The sequence below is a fragment of the Colobus angolensis genome, unplaced genomic scaffold, assembly GCF_000951035.1.
Source record: "Colobus angolensis palliatus isolate OR3802 unplaced genomic scaffold, Cang.pa_1.0 Scaffold316, whole genome shotgun sequence".
NCBI lineage: Eukaryota > Metazoa > Chordata > Mammalia > Primates > Cercopithecidae > Colobus > Colobus angolensis.
Genome location: NW_012116444.1, coordinates 2,231,075 through 2,258,693, shown reverse-complemented (window position 1 = coordinate 2,258,693; position 27,619 = coordinate 2,231,075). Strand labels below are relative to the sequence as shown.

General features: G+C 38.4%; 1 protein-coding gene, 1 long non-coding RNA gene and 1 pseudogene across 3 annotated transcripts in view; 1 reads left to right on the top strand and 2 right to left on the bottom strand.

Annotated features, from left to right (window-relative positions):
- Positions 1 to 370: 370 nt before the first annotated feature.
- LOC105518302 lies at positions 371 to 868 on the bottom strand (annotated as a pseudogene).
- Positions 705 to 27,619, top strand: part of CC2D2B (coiled-coil and C2 domain containing 2B) — a 34,151-nt gene continuing 7,236 nt past the window's right edge. The window contains exons 1-10 of one of the 2 annotated variants that reach the window (XM_011951229.1): positions 705 to 827; positions 1,378 to 1,410; positions 4,646 to 4,742; positions 10,289 to 10,387; positions 13,321 to 13,518; positions 14,592 to 14,681; positions 17,031 to 17,144; positions 19,976 to 20,110; positions 20,475 to 20,597; positions 25,657 to 25,715. In XM_011951229.1, the coding sequence (XP_011806619.1) occupies positions 4,722 to 4,742; positions 10,289 to 10,387; positions 13,321 to 13,518; positions 14,592 to 14,681; positions 17,031 to 17,144; positions 19,976 to 20,110; positions 20,475 to 20,597; positions 25,657 to 25,715 (839 nt within the window). In that variant the 5' untranslated portion in view covers positions 705 to 827; positions 1,378 to 1,410; positions 4,646 to 4,721. The remainder of the gene's footprint in view (positions 828 to 1,377; positions 1,411 to 4,645; positions 4,743 to 10,288; positions 10,388 to 13,320; positions 13,519 to 14,591; positions 14,682 to 17,030; positions 17,145 to 19,975; positions 20,111 to 20,474; positions 20,598 to 25,656; positions 25,716 to 27,619) is intronic. The other variant, XM_011951230.1, reaches the window with a different exon arrangement.
- LOC105518293 overlaps positions 21,979 to 27,619 on the bottom strand; it is a 73,274-nt gene continuing 67,633 nt past the window's right edge. The window contains exon 3 of the long non-coding RNA XR_001002803.1: positions 21,979 to 22,347. This is a non-coding gene — a long non-coding RNA (uncharacterized LOC105518293). The remainder of the gene's footprint in view (positions 22,348 to 27,619) is intronic.

The window sequence follows — 27,619 nt, the reverse complement described above, 5'->3', positions numbered from 1 at the left end:
TGGTATTTTCTTTTCTGTGAAATGCCCTTTCATTACTTTTGTCTATTTTTCTTTTTTTTCTTTTTAGAAATTATTTTATTTCTTCCATGATGATTTAGAGGGACTATCTTCAAACCAGTACAAATATTTCATAAATAATATCTAGCTGTTTTCTAACCAATTGAGTAATTTGTTGCACAATAAGCCACGTCACATCTAAGCAAGAAATACATTAAGTTTGACTAGTAAAGACATTACATAGTGAATTAGGATACAATTAAAATTTGCTTTAAATATTTATTTGAGGGAGAGGACACCACACTTCTACTCAATGAACAGAAACATTTGTACTGTCCAGAGGTCTTTTATTATCTTTTTTTTTTAACACCAATTATGCCATGACTTCATAGGGAATAGGTTCCCGCAGCTCAGCCTCCTTCCCATTGGTTCTCACAAAGGGTGCTTCTCTGAGTGGAGCAGGCTGGTGCTTCAGTTGAACCCAGGTTCCTTTCTCTCTGGCTTCTTTGTCTGATCATTTTCCTTCACGTGTTTCTTGTCTGATCATTTTCCTTCACGTGTTTCAGGAAGCTATCTCCGCTATTAGAGTGCTTAAGTGCTCAATACACACATTAATTCTCTTGGGAAGAATTTTGCCCTTCTTTGTTTACAACAATGCCAATAGCATTACAGACTCTTCCAGTTTTGCCATGGTAACACTTGTGGGCATTCCTTTTTGTACAGTACCCATTCCCTTGATGTCTACAATATCACCTTTCTTATAGATTCGCATATACATGGCCAAAGGAACAACTCCATGTTTTCTAAAAGGCCTAGAGAACAAACATCGGGTACCTTTCCTCTTTTCCTTTGTGTTCGTCAGTTTGGCGAATTATGGAAGATGGCTGCTCTAGCCGAAAGGATACTTTTCTCTATTTTTCTATTGTTTTGTCTTTATTTGTTTATTTATTTATTTATTTTTGAGACGGAATCTTGCTCTGTCTCCCAGGCTGGAGTGCAGTGGCGTGATCTGGGCTCACTACAAGCTCCGCCTCCCGGGTTCACGCCATTCTCCTGCCTCAGCCTCCCGAGTAGCTCAGAGTACTGGTGCCCGCCACCTCGCCCTGCTAAATTTTTTTGCATTTTTAGTAGAGACAGGGTTTCACCGTGTTAGCCAAGATGGTCTCAATCTACTGACCTCGTGATCCGCCTGCCTTGGCCTCCCAAAGTGCTGGGATTACAGGTGTGAGTCACCGTGCCCAGCCTGTCTTTATTTATTTTTTTTTTTAAGCAGTTCTTATATATTATGGATACCAGCCCTTTGTCAGTTATATGTGTTAAAACTATCTTTCCCTAATGACTTGACTTTTCATTTTCTTTATGACGTATTTTGATGAAAAGAAGTTTTAAATTGTGCCAGTCCTTTCCTTTATGGTAGGTATGTCCTTTTAAAAAATATTTAATAAATAGTGGTCTTCCTTTACTTTCCTTACTTTAGAACATACGTCAACATTAAAATTTTAGACCATTGCATTTTCTGAAGAATGAGTGAGGATATCTTTTTGAATAATATTCCTGCATATAAAAGTATTTTTAATTAAAATAGTTAATAAATCAGATTTTTAAATCCAAAAAGAAATATACACCTATGTTCCTGCTTGCTACCAAGAAGGAACAAAACAGATACAGAGTAGAATAATCCTTTATGTGGTGTTTAGGGACACACACATACACACACTCATGACCCAGTAAAATGAATCTAATTCCATTGCCACTTCCTTTAGTATTGGTATGCTTTATTGCTGGGTATAAATTTCTTTCATGAGCTATTAAACATCTAAACATTTTTCAATTAATATGTTTCTTTTTATTTTGAAAGGTGGGAAAATTGACTTCTTATTCATACACGTAGAGCAGGATTGTCTTATGGATTAGCCATCATTTTATATTATTTTTCTATAATTTATTTTCTATAATTTCCTATGAATATTTTATATTTCATGTTAGTTCATAGTTTATATGATTTTATAGGATTTCTATGCTTTCTCCGATGCCTATGTTAACATATATCCCCCACTAACAAAGGCTAAAGGAACTCAGAAGAACTGACTTGCATATATGTGATGACATCTTGGAGGCTATGTAAATATTCACATCCCAGCCACCCCTTCTGAAAGTGAAAGGCTTCAAATCCTAAACAGCATTTGCAAAGAAAGGGAGACCCTGTTTGTGCCATTATTTCAACTTAGGGGTAGGGAAACTATAACGAAAAACACCTTAGAATTTTGTTAGCTTAGATGCTATGGAACTTCTTCTATTAGCAGAAATCAAATTCATTCTTCTGGATTCAACATAGGCTCAATTATATTTTCAGAGTTGTTGGCCAGAGTTCCTAAACAGATATTCTTGTTATTTGTCTGCCTGTCTGAATCTTGTACCTCTCACTTTGCATTGTTCTCTGACACTTGCTTTCTTGAACTATTTATTCTTTGTGTGTGAAGGAAATTATTGGCTTAAAGGGAAATCTATTATATAATATCACATAATATCAAGTTAAATAATTAACATATAAAATATATTTGTTTGAAAAGTTTGTAAATGTAAAATATGCAGTCGTGTGTTTGGAAATACTTGGAATATTAATGTAGACATTAGAGTTAGAGGAAGTATACTGTATTAAATAAATTTAGGAGAACATAAAAGAGTCAATAAAATACATAAACTTATAAGTGAACTAATGAGAAGATTTGGGAGTGTTTACATCCTTGCAATTATAGCAGTGAAATAGACCAAGAACAATGTGGAGTACAACCAAGTGGATCGCAGGCTTTGGATAAGGCAAAACCATCCAGCTACTACTTTTTGATGCCTTTGGTATAAGACCCCAACTCCCCTCTTCTTGTGACAGTTTAGTGAACAAAAACCACGAGCAAATTGATAAGTAGTCATAATAAATAATATTTATAAGTAATAAATAATATTAATTAGCTCCATGAGCCCTTCCTGGAGGAAGAATTATGGTAACATTTGAAGAACATTTTAATAGAATACAAAATGCAAAATAATGCAGAAGGACTTAAGTGATGTCAGGAATAGACTAATAAGCTAAAAAATGTTGTAAGGATGACAGTTGTCCTTTCTCCTGCTAGTGTACTGTTGTAAATAAATATTGCCTCCCCTGCCCTTTCTTAGGTTCTGGCAACATCAAGGAAAGGAAATCCTTGAGGAACAAAGGGGAGTCAGCTAGTTATTTTATCACTAGGAAATATAAGGAAACTTCCACTTAAAATTGTTCTCTAAACTCAACTAGCATTTTTCAATCATCATTGCTTGTAGGTTTCAAAAAGTTACAGAAGCTGTTGAAGATCCTTTGAAATAGTGGTTGCTTCCTTAAGCAACAAGATTCAACAAGTAATGTCAGTGGCAGCTGTACACTGAAAAGACCTGGTCTTTGGAGTTTGTCAGAACTGGGTCCAGCCAAGTGTGGTGGTACAACCTACTCAAGAGGCTGAGGTGGGAGGATCACTTGAGCCCAGCAGTTCAAGATCAGCCTGGGCAGGATAGACCCCTGTCTCTAAAAAAAATATATATATATATATATATATATATATATATACACTAAATAAAAATATTAAAAAGAAGAAAAGCTGGGTTCAGATCAGGCTCTGTCATTTGCTGGTGGCATTACCTTGAGTAAGTTATTTAACTTCTCAGAGCTTCAGTTTCTCGTGTAAAATAACCTATTGTATAAGATTGAGATTGCCATCACTGTTAAATGTTTGATGGAGATTCAGTACACAAGCTGGAGCTGAGAGTGAAAGTTCATTGTTCATGATATACACTATCCTTTCAACTACCTCCAAAATGTACTTAATCAAGAATGCCATCAGTGGACAGCTTGCAAAATTAAATGCACTCCATTATCCCAGTTTCTGCTTGGAGAAAATTAACATGGGAAAGAGAATAAATTCTGTGATTTATTTATTTATGTATTTAGAGATGGAGTTCCACTCTTGTTACCCAGGCTGGAGTGTAGTGGCGTGATCTCTACTCACTGCAACCTCCACCTCCCGGGTTCAAGTAATTCGCCTGCCTCAGCCTCCCGAGTAGCCGGGATTACAACCTCCTGCCACCTGGCCCAGCTAATTTTTTTTTTGTACTTTTAGTAGAGATGGGGTTTCGCCATGTTGGCCAGGCTTGCCTCGAACTCCTGACCTCAGGTGATCCACCCACCTCCGCCTCCCAAAGTGGTGGGATTACAGGCGTGAGCCACCGTGCCTGGCCATAAATTCTGTATTTAAAATCATATCTATTAACTGACAATAAAAGAGCATTTTATCTTTATGGGAAACTAGCAGAATTTAAGATAGTTGAAAAATCTATACAATACTCCAAATAATCTTTGCAATTGATAGCTATAGTGAAAGCCTTTCTGTTCAACACTTAAACATTTTTATTTTTCATCTTAAGAGGGGTGTAAATTACAAAGCACATGCTGGCTCTAATGAAAGGTAGCAGCCAGTCTTCAAAATATACAGCTTTTCCTTAGTTTATACTTCATAAAAGAAAACAACACAGGTGATTTTATAGTTCTTTATGAATAATGCTGTTAGGAAATAAGTAGATTTTGAGAAAATTAAGCATTTGAATATATTTTTCTTATTTGCAGCTCACCAGGACATGATTATAGCTTCTCAAGCTTATCTAAAATAAAAGATAATATATATATCAACATTTTTGATGAAATGATGACTGAAAAACATGAGGTAAAGTAGAATAATTATAATAGCCAATGCTGAAATAATTCTAAGGTCAAACTGAATGAAGTCTAGTGACATGTTTGTAAATATGCTTTTAGATGCAATGTCTATATCCAACATTTTCTTGAAAGGATTTGAGGCAACTTGCAATAAAATCAAACATATGACAAGTCAGTTAAAAAATAACAGAGATCATAAACCACATATAGGAGGAAGAGGAATAAATATACCAAGAACTTGGGAGAAGTAGGTTTCTGCAATAGAACGTTACATTTAAATGTGAGCTTTCTGTAGCCAATACAGAAATATAAATAGAAATAGGTTACATATTTCTCATTATCTGATCAAAGAAAATACACTACTCCTACAAAAGAGATCAAATTATTCCTGAGGCTAAAATTCAGTTCTACTTAATCTAATTTCTAAAATTACTGACTATCTTCCTCATAGATGTGTAAAAGTTCCTAGCACAATGCCCAGCACCCTAGCAAGCTCCAAAATAAATGTTAGTTTCCTCCCTATTGAACTTGCTACTAAAAATATAAAAATGCATACCCATAGTATCTACTCTTTTAAGGTATGTAGATTAAATGCTTTAATAGAAATGTTTTCCAAATTCTATGGCAATGCTACTGAAGGAGCAATTAATTCTACCTGGAGGGACTGGGGATCCATGTCAGAGAAGTTGAACAAGACCTTGGAGAGTAAGGTACAGGAACAAGCCTTCTGTAAAAACCACTGCAAATCTTAATGACTATGTTTTCCAACCCAGTTTTCCAGGAGATACAACACATATTCTTATTAAAGAAACTTTAAATCAACCATGATAAACGCTGAGGGTAAAATATTGAGCAATAATTTGGCGGTAGCTTTTCTCCAAGGAGTTAAACTGAGTAATGTTCTGATGACACTGATAATGAGTAAAGCTTAGAAAACCCAAAAGAATGTCTAACAAATTTTCTCTCTCAAAAGTGAGTTATCTCAAAGACTAATTTGGTCAGAATTGAGTAGCAGTTGATTAACAACTGAACCCTTGAAACTGCTTTGCATTGTTATTAGAGTGAGATTGCTGTTATTGGAATGAGATCCACATGCTTTAGGTGTCAGACTTGTTTGTGACAATATTGGCATGCTCTTTAAAAAAGGAAAGGGCCTTGCATTCTTGCCCTTCTCTCATGGACAGGGTTTTAGGGTAGCTATGGGCCAAAACATTCCATTGTCTTGTAAAAGACTAGAGCTAGGCTGAGCCCTGAGATAGCTACGCAGTTGAAAGAAGGTTTTAAGTTATCACTGAACGTTATTTTGTCTAGAAATGTTTCATTTTTCCTTTTATTCTCTGTGCCCCTCCTGTATATTTTCTTCCTGCTATCAACTGTTTTCTTACTTCCCACAGATCTCCCTTTCTTTAGTTATGTATTAGCAGAAAGCTGAAGACTTGGAACTCTCACAGACACGTAGCCTATTTTTAATGCCCGGCATGAAAGAGATGGACTGAACTGCCTTTGGACTGGCAGAGCAAGCCCCATGCATACTCCAGATTTAAAACCTAGGTTAACTGAAAGTCTAACAGAAATCCCAGTAGCCACGGAAAGACCTTAAACTAACCCAAAACTCAGATATTGGTTTAAATACTTTTAAAAAATCGTTATTTTCAAGATTTTAAAATTTATTAGCATATAAATTTTCAGCATAGTCTCATAATTTTTGACTTGCCATTATCTACTCTCCTCTGATTTTTAACTTTATCCAACCTTGTCTTTCAATTTTTAAAAAAATTATTTAATTTGGAAGATGTTTGCCTATTCTTTAAAGAACCAACTACTGAAATTGTTTTTACTTTTCACTTTTTTGGTTTTCTATTTCATTTATTTCCACTTGTATTTTAATTTTTTCTCCCTATTCCCCCAGGACTATAATTTTTGTATTTACTTTTGCCAAATGTATTGAATACTTAGTTTATTTGATCTCTTGCCTTCTCATAAATAATGGAAACATTTGGAGACTATAAATTTATCTCTGTAAACATCTTAGACTATGTATTTTATATTTAGTGACTTGTTTATTTTATATATGTAATATATATTATATACATATAATTAATATATATATATTACATTTTATTGCTTGGCCTAACAGTCTTCTAATATTGTATCTTTGCATTTTCAAATGTTTGAAAGACTTGTATAAACTTTTGATTTTAAATTTCAGTTTTATTACCTTGTGGAAATCATACTGTACATTTGAGCCTTTAGTCCATGGTTCATTTAATCAAGCCACTGTCCCAACTCTGACTGTTAATTAACATACAAAGGTGTTCATCCTGATGACAAGATAAGGGACCCCATTGGGCAAGCTATGTTGCTCACAAAGAAATTATCTTCCACGACAAAGATGAAGGGGTTACTTTGATTTACAAGGGGTTGAGAGACTAAGTATACAGATATCTGAGTTTTATTTATATGAGTTATTTAAAGAGATGGTCCAATCACAACAGCACCTTTTCCACCATTTAACCATCAGAGTGCCTGGCCCTGCTTCAGCTTACACCAGGATATGCAAACTTACCACATACACATTATAGCTCCGGATATTAAGTCTTGTTTTTATCACTTGATATATATAGTTCCCATACTAATAGATTCCTTAAACGTTGCTTCATATATAATTCATATTGTTGATCTTAAAATTCTTTCATTGCTTCTCAGAGAGGATGTATAAGGAACCAATTTTACATACTTTTTATTTTTATTTGACTTTGAAGTTGAGGGGCACACATGCAAGTTTGTTATACAGGTAAACTTGTGTCACAGGGGTTTGTTGTACAGATTATTTCATCACCCAGGTATTAAGCCTAGTGTCCATTAGCTGTTTTTCCTGATCCTCTCCCACCTCCCACCCTCCACACTCCAATAGGACCCAGTGTGTGTTATGTCTCTCTATGTGTCCATGTGTTCTCATCATTTAGCTCCCACTTATAAGTGAGAGCACATGGTATTTGGTGTTCTGGTCCTGTGTTAGTTTGCTAAGGATAATGGCCTCCAGCTCCATCTATGTAGGGAACTAATTCTAAAGTGAACTTTGATAGAGCTGTAATCTATAGCCTGAGGCAAGGTAGACCTAAGAAGCCTCCAGCATCTCTGGGACTTAGGATGGAAAGATTAATGCAGTTGAGAGCACATCCGTCAGAATTCCAAGGACTTGATTGTTACAAAGCTACCTAAGTGTGCCTATTACCTTTTAGACTAGAGCAGCACAGTCCATCTTGCTCAGCTCTATTGTTTCTGGTTAGCCTCTGGATTTAAAAGACCCTTCTCATATTCCCTGGTAAGTGGATGGGGTAACTTCTTAAGTACAAAAGTTGGAAGGGCTCCTAATGTCCAAAGCAGTGGTTATGAACTAAAGGGAGGAATCAGGGTTTTGGCAGCTTTTTTCAAACTTCAGCTGTTTTCTTTCATTTTCCCTAGATTCTCTGGCCTTTGGTTGATGAAATGAAAAATATAAGTGGCCAAAAGTGGAGTAGATCATAGGGTGCTGCCAATGGGAGGGGTGGTGGTGGGAGCGAATGCCAATTCCTTTTATGCCTAATCCCTGCTTCTCCCTACCACAAATAGTTTCCCTAATTTTGAAAATAGTGTTATTAAGGAATGATTAGCATACAATAATCTGCACATATTTAAAGTATATAATTTGACAAGTTTTGATATATGTATATACCAATGAAACCGTCATCGCAATTAAGATAATAAACATATCTATTACCCTCAAAAGTATCCGCCTGCTCTGTTGACATGTCTACCTCCTGCCAGCAACCAGTGATTTGTGTTCTGTCACTATTGTCTCTATTTTCTAGAATTTTATAGAAAATGGAATCCTATGGTATGTGTTTTTGTTTTGTTTTGTTTTTGCTTCTTTTACTCAGAAAAATTATTTTCAGATTCATTCGTGTTGTAGTTGTATCAAACAGTTCATTTCTTTTTATTTAATAGCAGTATTCCATTGATAAACATGCATTTCATTGCTTGTTTATATATTCACCTGTTGATGGACATTTAGTTTTCATTTTTTGACTATTATAAATAAAGCTGCTATGAACGTTTGTGTAAAGTCTTTTTATAGACAAATGCTTTCATTTCTCTTAGTAAACAAAAACAGCTAGATATTATGGTAAATGAATATTTAAGAAACTGCCAAACTGTTTCCCAAAGTGTACCACTTTTTATGCCCACCAATAATGTAGGAGACTTCCAGTTCTTTCACTTTCTTACAAACACTTTGTCAAACTTTTAAACTTTAGCCACCCTAATAGTTGTATGGTGGTTATACCACCCTAATAGTTGTATGGTGGTTTCTCATTGTAGCTTTAATTTGCATTTCCTAATGACTAATGGTGTTGGGCACCCTTCCATGTAAATATTTATTTGCCATTTATATATCTTCTTTGGTGAGGTGTCTGTTCAAGTCTTTTGTCTATTTTTAAAACTGGGTTATTTTCTTACTGAATTTTGGGGGTTCTTTGTATTTAAGTCCTTTGTCAGATACATGATTTGCAAATATTTTCTCCCAATATGTAGCTTATCTTTTTATTTTCTTAACAGTGTCTTTTGAAGAGCAAGGTTTTTAATTTTGATGAAGTCAAATTTATCAACTTGCTTTTGATGTCATGTTTTTTAGCTCTGTGTTTTGCAACTCTGTTTCTAGGTCCATACGTGTTAGATATATATTACATATTACATATATATTTCTTTTTGATGAATTGATTCCTGTATCAGTATAAAATATCTCTCTTTATTCCTGATTATATTTCTTGTTTTTAAATGTTTTGTCTATTATAAATATAGTGACTCAGCTTTCTTTTAATTAGTGCTTGTATAATATATCTTTTTATTTTCTTTTAAGCTGTGTCTTTATATTTAAAATGGGTTTACTCTAGACAGCATAAAGTTGAGTCTTGCTTTTTTATCCACTCTGACAATCTCTTCCTTTGAATGTACAACCATTTACATTTTGTATAATTATTAACCTGGCTGTGTACCATCTTCCTATTTATCTTCTGCTTATCCCAACTATTCTTTATTCTTTTTTCCTGCCTTCTTTTGAATTGATGGCATAGTTTTATGTTTCATTTTATCTCCACTATTGGCTTATTAGCTATAATTGTTTGTCTTCTTAACTGTTGCTCTCAGGTTTACAATATTATCTTTAATTTACCACAGACTATCTGTACATAATATAGTGCCACTTCACATACAGTGTAAGAGCAGGATACTATAATATAATGCCTCCATTTCTCCCTCCTTGCATTGTGCTAGTGTTGTCATACATTCTACTTTACACAAGTCATAAACTCCACAACAGATCATTTTCTCCCAGACTATTATTTTTTGCTTTAAATAGTTATCTTTCAAAGAAATTAAAAAGCAAGAAAAACGTATCTTTTCTATTTACCTTTCCTTTTTTAAAAAGAAACAGAATGACTTTTGGTATTTACCTGTGAGTTTGTAAAACTATTCATCATATGATATTAAGTAATAAAAAATTATTTATTTTCATAGGATCACTGTCTCAAGAGCTGTAGTGCTCACTCATATATAAGAAAGAATTGGCTTGGATCCATTGTCTTCCCTTTTTCTGCTCTTCTGCAACAATCTGAAGTAAGAGAAAATGCTTCTTTGCTCATTATTCTAAGTTTTTACCTCTGGCTAATAGAAACACTAACAGAAACACTTTCTGTTGTCTTTGAATCAGACTCTGTGATTGGCAGGCTGGTAGGTCAGTTAAGATGATCCTATATTAGAATGTTCTGGGCTTTTGAAGTGTTTGAACATTTGAACTGCCTCTAGACAGTTCTTCAGAGTGTTCACTAACAAAGAATAGGACAGTATCTTTAGAGTGTTCACTAACAAAGCATAGGACAGTATCTTTAGAGTACTCACTAACAAAGAATAGGACAGTATCTTTAGAGTGCTCACTAACAAAGAATAGGAAACTAGTCTTAGGTCTTCAAACAACATTTATATTTGCATGAAAGAGTTCTATAAGATGAGATTCATGAAACATTCTGATTAGTGGTGTTGCTTTGTAATCATGGGTACCAGGAGTTTCAGCTTGTCAACACTGTCTATTGACCATGGTAAGACCTATGATTTGCACCTAGTCTCTGTGAGACCCTCAGAGGGCTCTGTTTTTGGGTTATTATGTAGCAGGAAAATGCCTACATGACTAGCAAAGTAGAAAAGCCCCAGCCCAGACTTCACTGTTACTTCTTCACTAAGTGATGGTAGGCAAGGCACTTGACATCTCTGACGCCATGGCAGACACTGGAAATGTGAAAATTCAGAAATGAATTTTCTACCTCAATGAGTTCAGCCTATGGAATAAAACGAACATTTCAGTACAATGTGATAATATTGTAGTGCTTTAACAGAGGTATGAGATAGGTACGTGGGAACATACAGTATGGAGTACTTTACTCTTCCTGGGTTGCAGGTGGAAATGCCAGGGGAGTGGTTCAGAGTTTGGTAGATAAGAAGAGACTAAGGAGGAGAAAGAAAGATAAAAGAAGACTTAATATAGGCGATAACTTCTGAATTAAGTCCTTAAAGAAAGAAAGATAAAAGAAGACTTAATATAGGCGATAACTTCTGAATTAAGTCCTTAAAGATGAATTTGTCAAGCAAACAAGGGCTTGACAAATTGGTCAAGCAAATAAGGGCTTAATTTAGATTGCCTTTTACTACCCTGCTTTTCCATTATGGGTTTCTTCCTGCCTATGTGTCCTGACACCCAATTTCCAAGGAGATAACAGTGCTCTCAGATTTATTTCAGAGACAATCATTTAAAAAAATATATATATAAATCCTAGCTCCTTTGCTTGTCAAGAATTGTGAGCCTTGTTTATTAATTGCACGAAGTCACCACCCAATTTCCAAGGAGATAACAGTGCTCTCAGATTTATTTCAGAGACAATCATTTAAAAATATATATATATAAATCCTAGCTCCTTTGCTTGTCAAGAATTGTGAGCCTTGTTTATTAATTGCACGAAGTCACCACTGTACAGTGTCATAATAGTACATAAATGGCTGCCATTGTATACCAATTAAAGTGTTAATGAACTTTCTGTTCCTAATACCTGGCTGTCATGTTGCCAACTAAAGCTATTGGCAAGGAAGTGGGAAAGAACAAATATCAGATAGGACAGTAGAGGTGCCTGCACAGTGTGCAATCACATGAAGTCATGACGGCACGTGTTTCAAAGACTGGCAACAGGAATAGACATTGTTGGAGGTACAGCTACAGGGCTTCCTATGTTTGTAAGTCCCTGTGGACATTGCTCAGTCTTAGGCCAGACTGCAGGATACAGTGGTAGGTAAGAGTGTGGGCCTCAAAGGTGGACACATCTGGGTTGTAGTCCTGGCTCCACTACTCATTAGTTTTGTGATCTCGCACAAATACTTCAATTCTCTGACCCTCAGTTTCCTTATTTGTGAAATGGAGATAAGGGCAGTGTCTACTCCATTGAATGATGTGATCTATATCAAGCACTTGGGGTCTTGCACATTAGTAAGCACTCGGTAACTATTAGCTATCATGTTTCTTTTGAGACAGCATCTCACTGTGTTGCCCAGGCTGGAATGCAGTGGGACAATCATGGCTTATTGCAGCCTCAACCTCCAAAGCCCAAGTGATCCTCCTACCTCAACCTCCTAAGTAGCTGGGACCACAGGTGTGTACCACCACTCCCACCTAGTATTTATTATTATTATTATTATTATTATTTACCTCTTACACACACGCACATGCACGCGCGCACACACACACAATTCCTCCTACTGTGGACCTGAGGGTTATCTTTCTTGCTGTTATATATTTTCTCTTTCTAGACCCAATACAAAATGTAACATGATCTTTTAGCTTCTTCTCTGAGCCTGCATTAGATTTTCTAAGAGCTTTATCACTGGTATCGTAACTTGCTTGTTTCATTCCTTTCTTACTCCTACCCTCTCTACATAGTACATATTAGGCAGGGACCCCAGGTGTGAAGGGTACCTATGAACACATCACCACAGAGAACCTGCTCATTCCTGGGCAGGTACAAATGAGTGGAAGCCCATTCACACAAGCAAGCCAGCTTTCTGTGATGGAGTGGACTCCGCTGGGCCTTAATATTTGACTGATGCTCATTTTCATCATGCATAATCCATAATCCATTATGCTGATATACTCTTTCAGATTAGTGGAACATTTCAAGTAACTATTCCACCAGTTTTGCTTGGGTATACTTGGAGTAATACTTATGTATTTCCTAAAGAAGATTCCAATGAGCAGAATTTAAAAGAATGTACATTCTTAAATATTTTTGCTACCATTGAACCTCAAATATCGTATGTCACCTGTAATCCAACACTAGATGAGGTAGGTTTTTTACATTGAATTTCTTTTATATATACCATCAAAGAAGTATAAACTATTTTAACAACCAGTAATAATAATTTCAAAGATGGCAAAAATAAACATTAGTTCTTGATATTTTCCTGTGAGAACAGTATAGTACAATGTTGAAATACTTTAAATTTTATTCCAGTTTTTAGATCAAACAGAGGTCTTGCAGAGAGCACAGATTTTTAAAAAGAATTGTAAGGCAATGTTTCCCAACCGAAGAATCATAACTACTGTTTTTAATGATGAAGGGATACAGTTCTTAGTCACAAGATATATCAAGGCATTAAATCCACCTCAGCAACTTCTGGATATATTTCTTCACAATTCTAATGCAACATTTGTAAGTTATAATTATTTTTAACAGCTTCATTGTGATTAAAGGGCATCTGTGAAGAATCACTTTTACCTTTTGTGTATTTAGTGAATTCAATCTAGTGAATTGTCTGTCCTCAGAATATTTGTACTGTTTGTGAGTCATAAAGCTCCCTTAGCTGGACTCTTTAAGCTAAAATCAAAAGTTCTAATTTAGATTGCCTTTTGCTACACTGCTTTTCCATCATGAGTTTCTTCCTGCCTGTGTGTCCTGACACCCAATATCCAAGGAGGTAATAGTGCTCTCAGATCTATTTCAAAGACTGTCTTTATCTTTTAAAAAATATGTACAAATCTGAGCTCCTTTGCTTGTCAAGGATTGTGAACTTTGTTTATTACTTGCATGAAGTCACCAGTGTAGAGGGTCATAATAGCACATAAATGGCAGCTATTGAATATCAGTTAAAATGTTCATGAACTTTCTATGATAACACCTTGTTTATTTGCACCCCTTTCTCCTTTCCTAGATTAGTCTGAGTCTTTATCTCTGGCACTATAGGGGAAAAATACATAGTATAACTTCTATTGTTTGAGAAAGCACACTGTGCTACCCTAATATCTCCCTGCTGGGGCAGCTTATAATAAAGTTATATTCACAAAAATAATTGTGATAGATTTGAACCAAAAAACAAATAAAACATTTGCTATTCTTCAATATCTTAAAATGTTTTAACAGTTGTACTTTAAAGTATGTGTTTAATGTGGAAACATATTATTTTAATACTTAACATTTTAATAATTAATAAATTACTAAATAATTACTAAATAAATATAAATACAATATAATGGTTACGTGCACCCTGTGCAGTCAGTCCAACTTGGGCTCAGTTTCCCAGGGACTTCACATATTGTATTAGCCATGGAACCCAGGGCAAGTTATTTTATTACTCCAAGCTTATTTCTTCTTCTGTAATACTAGAATAATAATAGTGTCTCCTTTTATAGGCTTAGATTATATGCTAAATGAGACAGTGCATGCAAAGCATTGTGCTAAGCGATGGACATACAGTACACACTCAATAAATGTGAATATTATTCTAGGACCTCATTGCTCGATTTGTATCTTTGATTCCTTTTATGCCTAACACACCGGATGAAAATGATGGTTCTGACATATGGATGACATCAGAGGTAATAAATTACATGTTATAATTAAAATGTATAATATTTCTTTTAAGGAAACCTTTTTAAAATGTTATGTATTTATATATTACTTTGCCTTGTGAAATTTAAAAGTATTTGATAATTTTATACATCATCTTCAGCTCCATAACAATCTATGGAAATAATTCATGAATACCAAAAATCTTTTCAACATTCTAAGTGGTAGCTCATGAATATTTTGACTCAACGGGAATTCCAGGAGTATAATATTATGCCATTCTGCAAAGAGCAATATGACTTGTCACTATGGAGTTGGCCAGACTCTGAAGTCTTGTGCAAGCGCTGTCACTTCCCAAAAGCTTTCCCCCATTACCCCCATGTGAATGAAGAGCTCGTATAGCAGTGCTCTTCCTTAGCACTTAAAGTCCTCTTTAGTCTGATTGCCAAATAAAATACAGGCCCCATGAGATATTCAGGACAAACTTTAAGTAAGAAATTATTTGTTGTTTATCTGAAATTCAAATCTAACTGGGCATCCTCTAAGTTTCTAAGTCTGGCAACCCAAAGTAGAGTATTTAGAGTATTTCTTCCATTTCAGCTTAAATCATATTTGTGTCATAAACCATGAGTGTATGACTGATTCGGTTTCACAAGAAAAGAATTATTTTCTCTCACCTAACACACAGTCTTTGGAGTAAAACAAACAAACAACCTTGGTTCAATTTCCTAGTTCAAAGGCTTTATAGCTGTGTGACCTAAGAGAAGTTAACCTCTTTGGACCTGAATTTCCTTATCCATGTCATACAGGAGTTTTCAAAAGACTAAATGTAGTAACGTGCAAAGCATCTGGACCTCAGGAAAACTTAGTTCCCTACTGTCATCCTCTCCCTCCTCCTCTGATAAAATCCAGAACCTTCTTGGCCTGACAATGAAGACTGTTGTTATTCTGCCCTTAGCTCACCTGTTCACACAGTTCTTTCAGAAGGGCTTCTTTAACGATCCTCCCTAACTCCCATCCTTCACCATCAGGTTCAGCCAATGCATACTGATAGGGCCATATCTGTTATTCAAACATTGCAGTGCTTCCATACTGATTAGTAAATAGTCATTGCCATGAGCTCTCTAGCTCCCCAACCCTCACCCCCACCTCCCTGGCCCCCACAGCTCCTTCTCAGGGACTGTATTGAACTAGAGAGTACATGTCACATCTTTTTTTTTGTTTTTTGTTTTTTTTTTTTTTTGAGATGGAGTCTCGCTTTGTCGCCAGGCTGGAGTGCAATGGCACGATCTTGGCTCACTGCAACCTCCGACTCCCTGGTTCAAGCAATTCTCCTGCCTTGGCCTGCTGAGGCCAGCTGAGTAGCTGGGATTACAAGCACGCACCGCCAGGCCCAGCTAATTTTTTTTTTTTTTTTTTATTTTAGTAGAGATGGGGTTTCACCATATTAGCCAGAATGGTCTCAATCTCCTGACCTCATGATCTGCCCGCCTCAGCCTCCCAAAGTGCTGGGATTACAAGCATGAGCCACCGCACCTCCCACATGTCCCATTTAAATGGTGTAGCCACTAGTCAGCAACAGATTGTTGCCATCTGAACATTTGGACCCAAGTCTTTGCTAGAGTTTTGTTTGTTTGTTTGTTTTATTTTGTTTTGTTTTTTTCCCCAACAGAATCCAGAAATCCAGAGTTTTCTATGAAAATGTTCTCTCTTTTTTTGACATTCTGGGTGCCAAACAAAACACACCAGTAGACTAGAACTAGGCATAGATCACCAGTTGGCTGCTTCTGCTATACTTTTTCTCCCCTGCTATACTGCTGTGCTTTACTGGGCACTGTCTATTTGATCTGTTACATACTGCTCAGCTGTTCAGCTCTTTGAGTTGAAGAAGCTTCAGTCACTTTTCCTGACTAACATCCAACTCAGATTTCTTCCTTTCTTTGAGTTGAGAGTACTATATTGGTACAGGACAGGATGTAGTTCCACAGCCCAAAGGATCACTTCCTGCAAACACTATATGATTCCCTATCAGATAATGTTCCTCAAAATACCAGTCCATATGTCCCTGCTTGTCCAGGGCACTTTAATATTTGTCCTAAACAAAAACATCCCATTTTGGGTATAAATTGTCTGGTCACTCTATATCTACATTAAGTGTTCTATAATAAAGGTGGCCCCAATGCTCCAAGTCAATGTTCTCTTCTAATGCCCTAGCAAAGCCGGAGCTGTCTGCTCTGCTGTCAACTTAGCAACTTGGTAAAAATAAATGTGTTTGGGACTGGAGTGAGTAGAGGTGCTCCGCATCAGTTAGATGCTTGCATTACTCAACTTTTCTGCTCTTTTCTTTTTTTGTTCCTATTGCTTTTGTTTTGTCTTAGCGCTGTATCAGTTTGGCTATTGGAAATAAGGAGGAGCATGCCATCCTTCTCTGTAATTTCTTTCTGTATTTTGGAAAGCAGGCACTGGTCCTCTTGGGAACCTCCGTGTTAGAAGTAAGTGCTGGAGTTCATATTGCAATAATGTAAGCAAAAGGAAATCAGATTTCAGCTGCAAGTTTAGAAGACTTCAAACCCAGGTTTCCATCCCTTCACAGACTAATTTGGAATTTCATGGGCAAGCAATGATTAAGAGGATAATGTTTCCTTTTGCTTTTCTCCTTTGTAAAATAGTACTAAAAACAGTGCTACATCATACTGGGAATATTAAATTACTTAGTACATATTAAGGGACTGAGAGCAGCACCTGGACTCAATAAAGGTGGTGGTGGTGGTGGTGGTGGTGGTAATGTAGTAATAGTTATAATGCAGTTGTGGTGGCTGTTATCCATCCTTACCACCATGATCATCATATGGTTTTTGTTTTTTGAGATGGAGTTTCACTCTTGCTACCCAGGCTGGAGGGCAATGGCATGATCTCGTCTCACTGCAACCTCCGCCTCCTGGGTTCAAGCGATTTTTCTGCCTTAGCCTCCCAAGTAGCTGGGATTACAGGTGCCCACCACCACACCCGGCTAATTTTTTGTATTTTTAGTAGAGATGGGGTTTCATCATATTGGCAAGGCTGGTCTTGACTCCTGATCTCAGGTGATCCACCTGCCTTGGTCTCCCAAAGTACTGGGATTACAGGCATGAGCCACCATGCCTGGCCCATCATATGTTTCTAATAAGTGTATTTTAAGATCTGTAAAAAACACTTCTCCTCATGCTCCATTGCTGAGGTTTTAATCTTATAAGAACTGAGCCATGAATTAATGTTTCCCTATCTGAACTGTTTATAGCTTAATTTATATGCTGCTTCTACATTTGTACCACTAGACAGCTATTATTTTTGAACTGTTTCTACCCCTACCATGAGTATCTTGCTAAGTGTCAGTATTTACAGTCTTGCCTTATGGTTTTTGTCATGATGATTTATTTCCCTGTATTCTCTTGGCATCATTTATTATTACATTGCCAAGCTTGTTAACTATTAATAGAAGTTCATTCCCTCTATATGATCACCTGCCATAGTTGTAAGTGCCACCAGATGGCAGTAAACAGTCAACAATATTTTGGCAACTATTTGCGTTAGTACCTGTGGACCAATACTGCAGGAGGTAGCCCCGCACAGTTTCACCTCAGCCATGTGGTTAAGGTAAAGCCTCCTCTTTACTATAAAGATGATGAGCACAGAGACCAAGAGCAAGGGCTGTGGAGTCAAGGAGAGCAGGCTGCACAGCGTAGTTTTAAGAATATGGGTTTGGCGGACAGTCAGACACAGGTTTAAAACGCAGCAACTGCTGAGCATGGTGGCTCATGCCTATAATCCCAGCACTTTGGAGGCTGAGGATGGAGGATTGCTTGAGCTCAGGAGTTCAAGGCCAGTCTGGACAACACAGGGAGACCCCACCTCTATAAATAAATAAATAAATAAGCAAGCCAGGCATAGTGACACATACCTGTAGTCCCACATACTTAGGAGACTGAGGAGGGAGGATCACTTGGGCCTGGGAGGTCGAGGCTGCAGTGAGCTATAATGGCACCACTGCACTCCAACCAGGCAACAGAGCGAGACCCTGTCACAAACATAGACAAAAAACCCAGCAGTGCCACTAACTATATGATCTCCGCCTTGTTTACTTCTCTGAGCCTCAGTTACCTCCTCATGAAACAGGAGTAGTGCCACTCACGGGCTCTTTTGACAAGCCTCTTAACCTCTGATTCTTTATATGAAAGATGGGCATAACAATCACCCCTTCCTCCCAGAATTTGGAGTGAATGAAAGTGACAAAGTTAGTGTTAATTCTTAGCATAGTATCTGATGCATATAAACACTCAATAAATGTTAAATATTATCTAACATTATTATTACCTAAAAAATTTTATTCTTTGCTAGGATAGGATTACACTACAAAAGGTCTTATCGTTCAGAGTAAAATAATAGCAACATAATAACTACTTTTTATTCCTCAGACTGGTTTCTTGCATACTTTCCCTTTAGCTTCTAATTGCAAATCTTGTTCCCAAATTTAATTTAATGGCTTTTTAGCTTTACTTGGTTTTGTCAGAGCCTTAAGCCAGTTTCCATTTCCTATCTCTGCCTGGTGTTCACCCTCAGTCTTCAATTATATTCTAACCAAAGCAGGGATAGTCCATATAGCATCTTGTATGAATTAGACAAAAGTGTCCTACCTCAAAACACTGCAGTACTATCTGTTGGGAAATCCTTGTAATCCACTGATTTGTTAAAACAACAGCCATGTTACCATCAGGGCACACGCTGCAGGACCATACATGACAGCACTGGCTCACAAGTTTTTTCATCTGAATCCTCATGCTAACCTGGGGCTGAGGATTTCTGGAGCTTTGGTGTTTTTGTTTGCTTGCTTCTTTTTTCATTTCAAAGAAAATGTAAAAGCCCTCAAAAAGGCTTTTATTTATTTTTGTTGTTTGTTTGTTATTGAGACAGGATCTCATTCTGTCACCCAAGCTATAGGGCAGTGGCATTATCACTCATTGCAGCCTTGACTCTCAGGCTCAAGTGATCCTCCCACCTTAGCCTCCCAAGTAGCTGGGACTACAGGTGTGTGTGCCGCTGTGCCCAGCAAATTTAATTTTTGTGTGTGTATGGTAGATACAGGGTCTCCTTATGTTGCCTGGGCTGGTCTCAAACTCCTGGGCTCAAGCAATCCTCCCACCTCAGCCTCCCAAAGAGCCGGGATTATAGGCACAAGCCACCACACTCCGTTAAAAATGGTTTTAGAAATCAGAATAATCACAGTATAATTTCCATATACAGAAATTATTAAAATCCACCAAAAATTACTTTCTTTTTTCTCATACAGGGGCATGTGGCTTATGTAGTAACTCAAGAAACTAATGAATATTTGCTTTGGAATCCATCAACTGGCCAATGTTATAAGCAGTTTGACCCATTTTGTCCCTTAAAAAGCGTAGATTGTTTGTTTGATGATAGAAATGTAAGTATATGGGGAAAAAAAGTCTTGAGTTATCTCCTCAAGAGTCATCCTGGCTACACACTAGAATCACCTGGGGAACTTTAAATATGGAGAGTCTATCAGATTCCCTAGGGCATGGGGCCGGGGCAATCTTTTATCCTGAAAGCTCCTCCAGGTGCTTGTGTAGTGCCTTCAAGGATGAGAACCAATGAGGTAGTCTAATGATCATGAAACCCTAGAATCTCTTTATCTCCTGCCTCAGAAACCCCCTGGGATTCTGCCACTTCATTGAGTAGTAAGACTGTAAAATTTTGCTCCTTCCTTACCAAAAATGGGCCTTGTATTCCCGTGGACCTACACTAATGTTATGTTAATGTTTTCATAGGTCTGGTTTAATATTCAACAAAATAATACACCAATGGCTGTATTTTTTGACTATTCAAAGGAAAGTTTCTGGAAGCAGTTGCTTCCAAAAAACGTTCAAGGGACAAAAGTACAAAGCATACAGGTAAATCATATTTTCCCAGGTGTGTCTATATGAGAGTTACCATTGCTTCTAATCTTTACTAATTGTGACAGCTCTTATTATGTTTTATAGTTGGTTGCTTACTGAAATATTTGGCAATATTAATAAAAAACTAGTTTTCTCTGCCATCCAGCTCATGGGCTCTTTCCCCTACTTGCAAAAAAAATAAATTGAGAAGAAAGTGACATCTCAAATGCAAATTTAGATGCTAAAATAGAATTTAAAATTTTTTCATCATAAAACGTAACATATAATGTTCAAGATGTGTAGTAAGTTCTTACTCTGACCTAGCCCTCCCGTGCCATATCTGTGGTAATGATCAAGTAGAAAAATTGACAAACAAAAAGCTTTCTGGACTCCCAACCATGATAGTTGTCTCCTGGAATAGAAACAGGACAGAAACACTAGCAGTGAGTAGGCTGGAGCAGGGATGGCAGCAAGATCTGAAAATGCTTCACGAAAGCCAGAGAACCAGAGCAAGCATCACTTTTTAAAGACAGGGACTGTGGTGGGGCTACTTTACTTCCATATTTTTGAAAGGAGATGGGAAGGAAAGCTGTAGACTCACTATCTGGGGCTCAGAGGACAGGAGACCAAGAAGTAACTCAATCACTACATGGTTTGGCTAATGGACCTGTGATGTACTCAGTATTACTTTGGGAAGGCACTAGAAATACCATGTCAACAGCTGTTTCTGGATCGAGGGCCAAGCTGTGGCAGGGTGTCGGCAATTGCAAAGTCCACAAATGAAGAGACAGGAGCCCAGAGGGGCGGAGGGAGAGAGAGAGAAAGGATAAGAGAGAGCAAAAGAACAATAGAAAAATTAGGCAAAAGACAATTCATAGAAGCAGTAACTTACATGCTAAACCTCACTCATAATCAAGGAAATACAATTTAAAACAATAAAATCATTGCTGGACATGGTGGCTTATGTCTGTAATCCCAACACTTGGGGTGGTTAAACCATGAGGATCACTTGAGGCCAGGAGTTCGAGACCAGCCTGGGCAGCATAGCAAGACCCTGTCTCTAAAAATAAAAACAAAAGAATTACCCAGGCATGGTGATGATGCACATGTGTAGTCCCAGTTACTCAGGACGCTTAGGTGAAAGGACTGTTTGAGCCCTGGAGGTTGAGGTTACAGTGAGCTATGATTGCACCGCCGCACTCCAACCTAGGAGCCTACTGCAAGACCTTTTCTCTAAGACAAATAAACAAGAAAAACAATAAAACTATTTCACATACATAAAATTGGCAAAAAAAAAAATGTGTGATTATACTAAGTGTTGGCAAAGAGGCAGAGAAGTGGTGGGAGCATACGTTTCTGTAAACGCTTTCAAAAACAATATGGTGATAATACCTGGTAAAGGTAAAGATGCTCAACCTTTGATCTGCCAATTCAATCTGCTCAGTATATACCGCAGAGGAACATTCACAGGGAGACAAGTACAACAATGTTCATTATAGAATTGCTTGAAATAACAAAAATGTGAAAGAGTTCATCAACTGGAAATCAGTACATGAATTGTGAAGTACTTACACAATGAAATCTAATGTATAGCAGTAAAAGATGAATGAACTCAGCCAATTTACAGTTGTTCCCAATTTGACTGTCAGTGCATTACATCAGAATCTCTGAGGGTGGAACCCACATGCCAGGAGCTTTGAAGGCTCCCCAGTTGATGCCAGTGTGCAGCCAAGGTTGAGAATCACTGGCCAAGAGGCATGCATATCTACATGAAAGAATATAAAAAATGTAATGCTGAGCAAAATAAAGACATGATATGGCACATACAGTACAAAACCATTTATGTGGAGTTTGAAAGCAATATATTGTTTATGTATATATAGATATGTGGTGATGTAGAAAAGCATTCATGGGAATGATAAATACCAAAATCAGATTAGAGGTTACTTTTGGGGAGAGAAAAAAAGGAACGAGATTAAGGAGCAGTATACAGAGTACTTCAAGTCTGTAGTATCTTATTTTTTAAAAGTCTAAAACAAATATGCAAGAATGCAAAGATCAGATGTAGCTAGGTGGTAGGTATGCCAGGTGAATGTTCATTACATTATTCTCTATGTTTGCCTGTATAGATTCAAGATAATTCACACTATCAAAAAGAATGCATGGTGGCTGTGGTGGAAGAAATCAAAGAGGGCCAAAGTGTATAAAGTGATGGGTTTCTGACTGGGCACGGTGGCTTACGCCTGTAATCCCAGCACTTTGGGAGGCTGAGGCAGGCGGATCACTTAAGGTCAGGAGTTTGAGAACAGCCTGGCCAACATGATGAAATCCCGTCTCTACTGAAAATACAAAAAAAAAAAAAAATTAGCTGAATGTGGTGGTGCACACCTGTAACCTCAGTAACTTGGGAGGCTGAGACAGGAGAATCACTTGAGCCCAGGAGGCAGAGGTTGCAGTGAGCTGAAATTGCACCACTGCACTCCAGTCTGGGCGACAGAGTGAGACTCTGTAGGAAAAAAAAAAAAAAAGTGATGGGTTTCTTTCTCCTTCAATATCTCTTTCCCAGTCTCAAAGAAGTCACTGTCAGTAGTTTTTCGTGCATCCTTCGAACATTCTCCATGCAGATGCAAACATATATAGGTATTTTTATATTTCCTATTTGAAAAGTCATTTTAAAGAAGGGGAAATGTGCTTCTCTCTCTTGAGCAAGCCACATTTAAAGCCTCTATAGCCCATACGTTGCTTTGCCCATCCCAAAGCTGTGACCAAAGCATTGCTGCCTCCCAGGGGAAGAATAATCTATTTCAAAATGAGGCTCTTGTTTGTTTAATGTATAATCATTCTCTTGTTCATTCGGGTGATATTTATTGATTTCCTGCTATGAGCCAGTATTATGTTAGATGTAGATACTACAAGAAAAAAGACATGTCTCAGTGTTCTTGGAACTTGGATTCTAGAGGAAGAAACCGAAGGGAACAAGCAAGTGCAGTACAGAGTGATGAATGCTGTTACAGAAGATATGATGGTGCTCTGGGGAGTGCACAGCAGGAGGCCCTGAGGGAGGGGAGTTGTAGGGGCTTCCTGAGAAAGAGTGATGAGAAGCATGAGTGAGGAAGGGTGAGCAGGAGCTGGCCTAGATAAAAGTCAGGAATGAGAATGGTCCCGAAAGACAGCAGGAACAGCGAATGGGAAGACCTGTAGTGGCAAGGAGATATCTGTCCAGGAGCTGAGAGGCCAGGCTGGCCAATGCTGGGGTGGACAGTCCTGGTGAGAATTTGGGCCTTTGTCCTCAGGACAGACAGAAGCCAGCATCTCTAAGGCAAGGGCTTCTGTGATCAAAATTGTGTTTGTAAAAGCTACTCTGACTTAGGGCTGAAACTAAAGCCTTCTGCCAAGTTGAATCTATAAATATAAAACTCATAGTTGTGTTTAACTTGTATCTCTCTTTAGTTCTTTCCTGTGGGTTCATGGCCCTCCATCTTCTGTCTTGCCACATACATCCCAGAATAAACCACTATCTAGAGTGAACACTATTACACACAATTGTGAACACAAATTTGAATGTGCGTGAGGAGAATGTGGGTACTCAGAAGTGGTGTTAACAGGGAACTCCCCTTGAAGTTTTGAAGGACATGAGTGCCCAGAAAGAAAGAGGCCATTGCCAGAAAAGGAAAGGATAAACACACCATCAACTTCTCAAGTCAGCATCAACCAGGCCGCTTTTTCAGGCCTGAAGGTGGCCTAACTCATCCACAGGAGTTGCCCAGTGAGGGTTCGACAGCCACTGGGGACAGTAATCAGGGAATTCCATCCACCTGTCCTGTGAGAGATAGCTGCCGGCTCCTGCAAGATGATACAAAGTCATTCTTCCCTTCCTCAGTATCTCCCATCCCCTACCATGCTGTACTGCGGGGCTCCTCCCTGTGCCTGGGACCATCTCTAATCCAGTGCTCCTCCACCATGGCAGGCATCAGAGCCAGCAGAAGGGGAGCTTGTTAAAACATAGGTTGCTGGGCCTTACCCACAGAGTTCCTGATTTAGTAATCTCAGGTGAGGGCCAAGAATTTGTGTTTCCAACAAGTTCCCAGATGTGAGGTTGCCAGTCTGGAGGCCACAATTAGGAACCTAGAGGCCTATCAAATGTTGCCTCCTTTTTACACAACCCTCATTCCATTCACAAGGGGGAAACATCTGTCCCTGTCCCTGTCCCTGTCCCTACAGCTGCCTCTTCCTCAGCTCAGGAATACCCAAAGTAAAAACTGTCTAAACCCAGCCCCTTACTCTTGTCCTGTGAGCCCTGCAAGGAGTTGAGGGTTGGGTTGGCAAGGAACTTGAGAAGTCCTCCTCTCCTCTCAGCAAATCCTACCCAGGAAGGGAACTGGAAGAAATGTGGGATAGCACTCTTCCAGGCAAAGGCTTGGAGATAGGGGAGGTTGAGATGGATTCTCTCTCTCTCTCTCTCTTTCTGTGTGTGTGTGTGTGTATGCACTGTGTACATACACACACACACACACAAACACAAAGAACTGGCTTCTTCCAGCTGAAAGAAACAAATAATCAAAGAAGGAAGATGATCAACCATGTTAGAATGATAATAATATCTGATGTTTGTTGAGCATTCCTATGTGCCAGGGTTTACATGTATTACTTTATTTTAAAATCTTCACAAAACCCTAGAGCAGTAGGCACTATTATTATCCTCATCTTAAAGACTCAGAACAGAGAGGTAAAGACTTTGCCAAGGTCACAGTGGAAGACACCAGTGCAGCTGCCTAAGATTATTTGGTAGAATCCATAGCGTGTCAAATACTTGTTTGAAAAATGAATTGGGGCACCAGGTCTGTTTTACCCATGAAAATATATCTTTTGTAAACCCATCCCCCATCCCCTGTTCTGGTGAAGCAGTGTGAAAATAAAAGGAAATGCTGTGGTCTGCATGTTACCTATGGAATTGAGTGTTTTTGCCACAGAAGCCTGGTTTGTCTTCCTCCTCATTATAGCTGGCATTCCAGGAGTGACTGTGATATAAACGTGGTCTCTAGAATCTATCCTGACTTTTGGTTGTCTATTTCAGCCTGAAGAAATAATGTATTTTGAAACTGATAAAAGCATGGTAGAAGATCTAAGGAATAGGTACTGTGTTTTCCCTAATCTCTTGTTGGTTTACCTTTCAGTCTTCTGACCCACCCCATTCAAAATACCTGCTAGGTTAGCAGCAGAAGCATGAAAAGGGAGATTATAATATTTCCAGCTGGCCCAGTGGCTCACACCTATAATCCCAGTTTTCTGGGAAGCCAAGGTGGAAGGATCACTTGAGCCCGGGAGTTTGAGACCAGCAACACAGGGAGACCTCATCTCTACTAAAAACAAAAACAAAAACAAAAAAAATTAGCTGGGCATGATGGCATATACCTGTATATCTCAGTGACTAAGAGGGATCACTTGGGCACAGGAATTTGAGGTTGCAATTAGGTATGATCACACAACATACCACTGCGTTTCAGCCTGGGCAACAGAGTGAGGCCTTGTGTAAAAAAGAAAAAAAAAAAAAGTTCCATTGTACCACCTGGCTCTTGTTACATCCATGGAAAAGTGGCCCCTCTGCCATCCAGGGCATTCTTTGATGGGACAGACTAAGTTAACTCCGGAAACACTGTGGGCCCACACTGGAAAGTTCTCAACATAGATGCCTGTTGAGCCTATAGTAATAATAATGCAATAGTCAACACTTCTTAAAAGGACATGAAGGTAAATGACCCGTAACTTGACCTCTGGTAAAAACATCCCAGTTAGGCCGTAGAAACAGCAGTACTGCCACTGCTGGACACTTCCAGCCTCCCAAGCACCTACACATAAGTGCCTGAGGAAGTCAGTCAGTCAAGCCCAGAGGGCCACAGGCTTTGCAGCAGGACTCACTCCCAGGCCATGTGTGTCAGAGGCTTCTAGATCTGACTGTCTCCAGTGGCTCACACTCACATAGCAGGCTGGCATGGAAGCCACTACCAACAAAGCAACACACAGCATGACCAAAGCAACTTTGCCACTCCCTTTCTCACTAGCACACATCTCCCCACAGCCCCCCACCTGTCATTCTTACTCCTCATTTCCCAGTTCTGAACAAAAAAGGAAGAAATGCAACAGGGAAGTGGTTCCCAACTGGTTTTCATTATAATTGCTTATAGAAACTATTTAAAAATACAGATGTCAGCGTCCCTGGATCAGTTTCTGGAGGTGAAACATTTTGATAAGGCCCTATAGGTGATTCTGATGCATAGCCACTATTGAGACCCTCTACAAACTCCAAACTACTTAGTTGCACTATGAACTCAGCTAAGAAGAGACCTCCAGCACCTTCTTCTATAACACACACTGCAGTTAGAGAATCAATGCCACACAGTCATCCTGCACAGGGAGGCTTTTCAGGAGAGCCCCATCAGCCAACCCACACTGTGTCCCCTCTCTCTCCTCCCTGGCATATTCATCCCCAGACACTGTTCTAGGGCCTGGATATATATGGGTAAAAATCCCTGCCCTTCTGGAGCTTACATTCAAATAGGGGGAAGCTGATCACCAAACTTAGCTGTCCAATGCCTTGTTTCCTCCCAACTCTGCTTGCTAAATTAACTCATGTAACAATCCCATCCCTGCTAACATCATCCCAGACCAGATGTCTGGATTTTCATAAGGGCAGTTTCTTGGAAACAAAATGTCCAAGTCAAAGTCTTGAAAAGTAGGAATGTCAACCCAGTAATCAGATGGTAAGTGTTGTTAAATCACACCCAGTAGGCAGCTGCCTACACACGGGTAACTGGAAGAGAGATGTGCCTTGGAGAGTTAATTGCCGGCTATCCCCAAGAGGCTTCTTGTCTTCCCAAGCCAAGTGAGAGCCTGCCTCTCCCCAACTTCATTAATGTGAATGATGGCAGACACCTCTAGCTATAAAGGTCTGGTTTCCTCCTAAGTCCAAAAAGTATCATTCTCATACTTGAATAAAAGTCACAGGCCAGGCATGGTGGGATTACACCTGTAATCCCAGC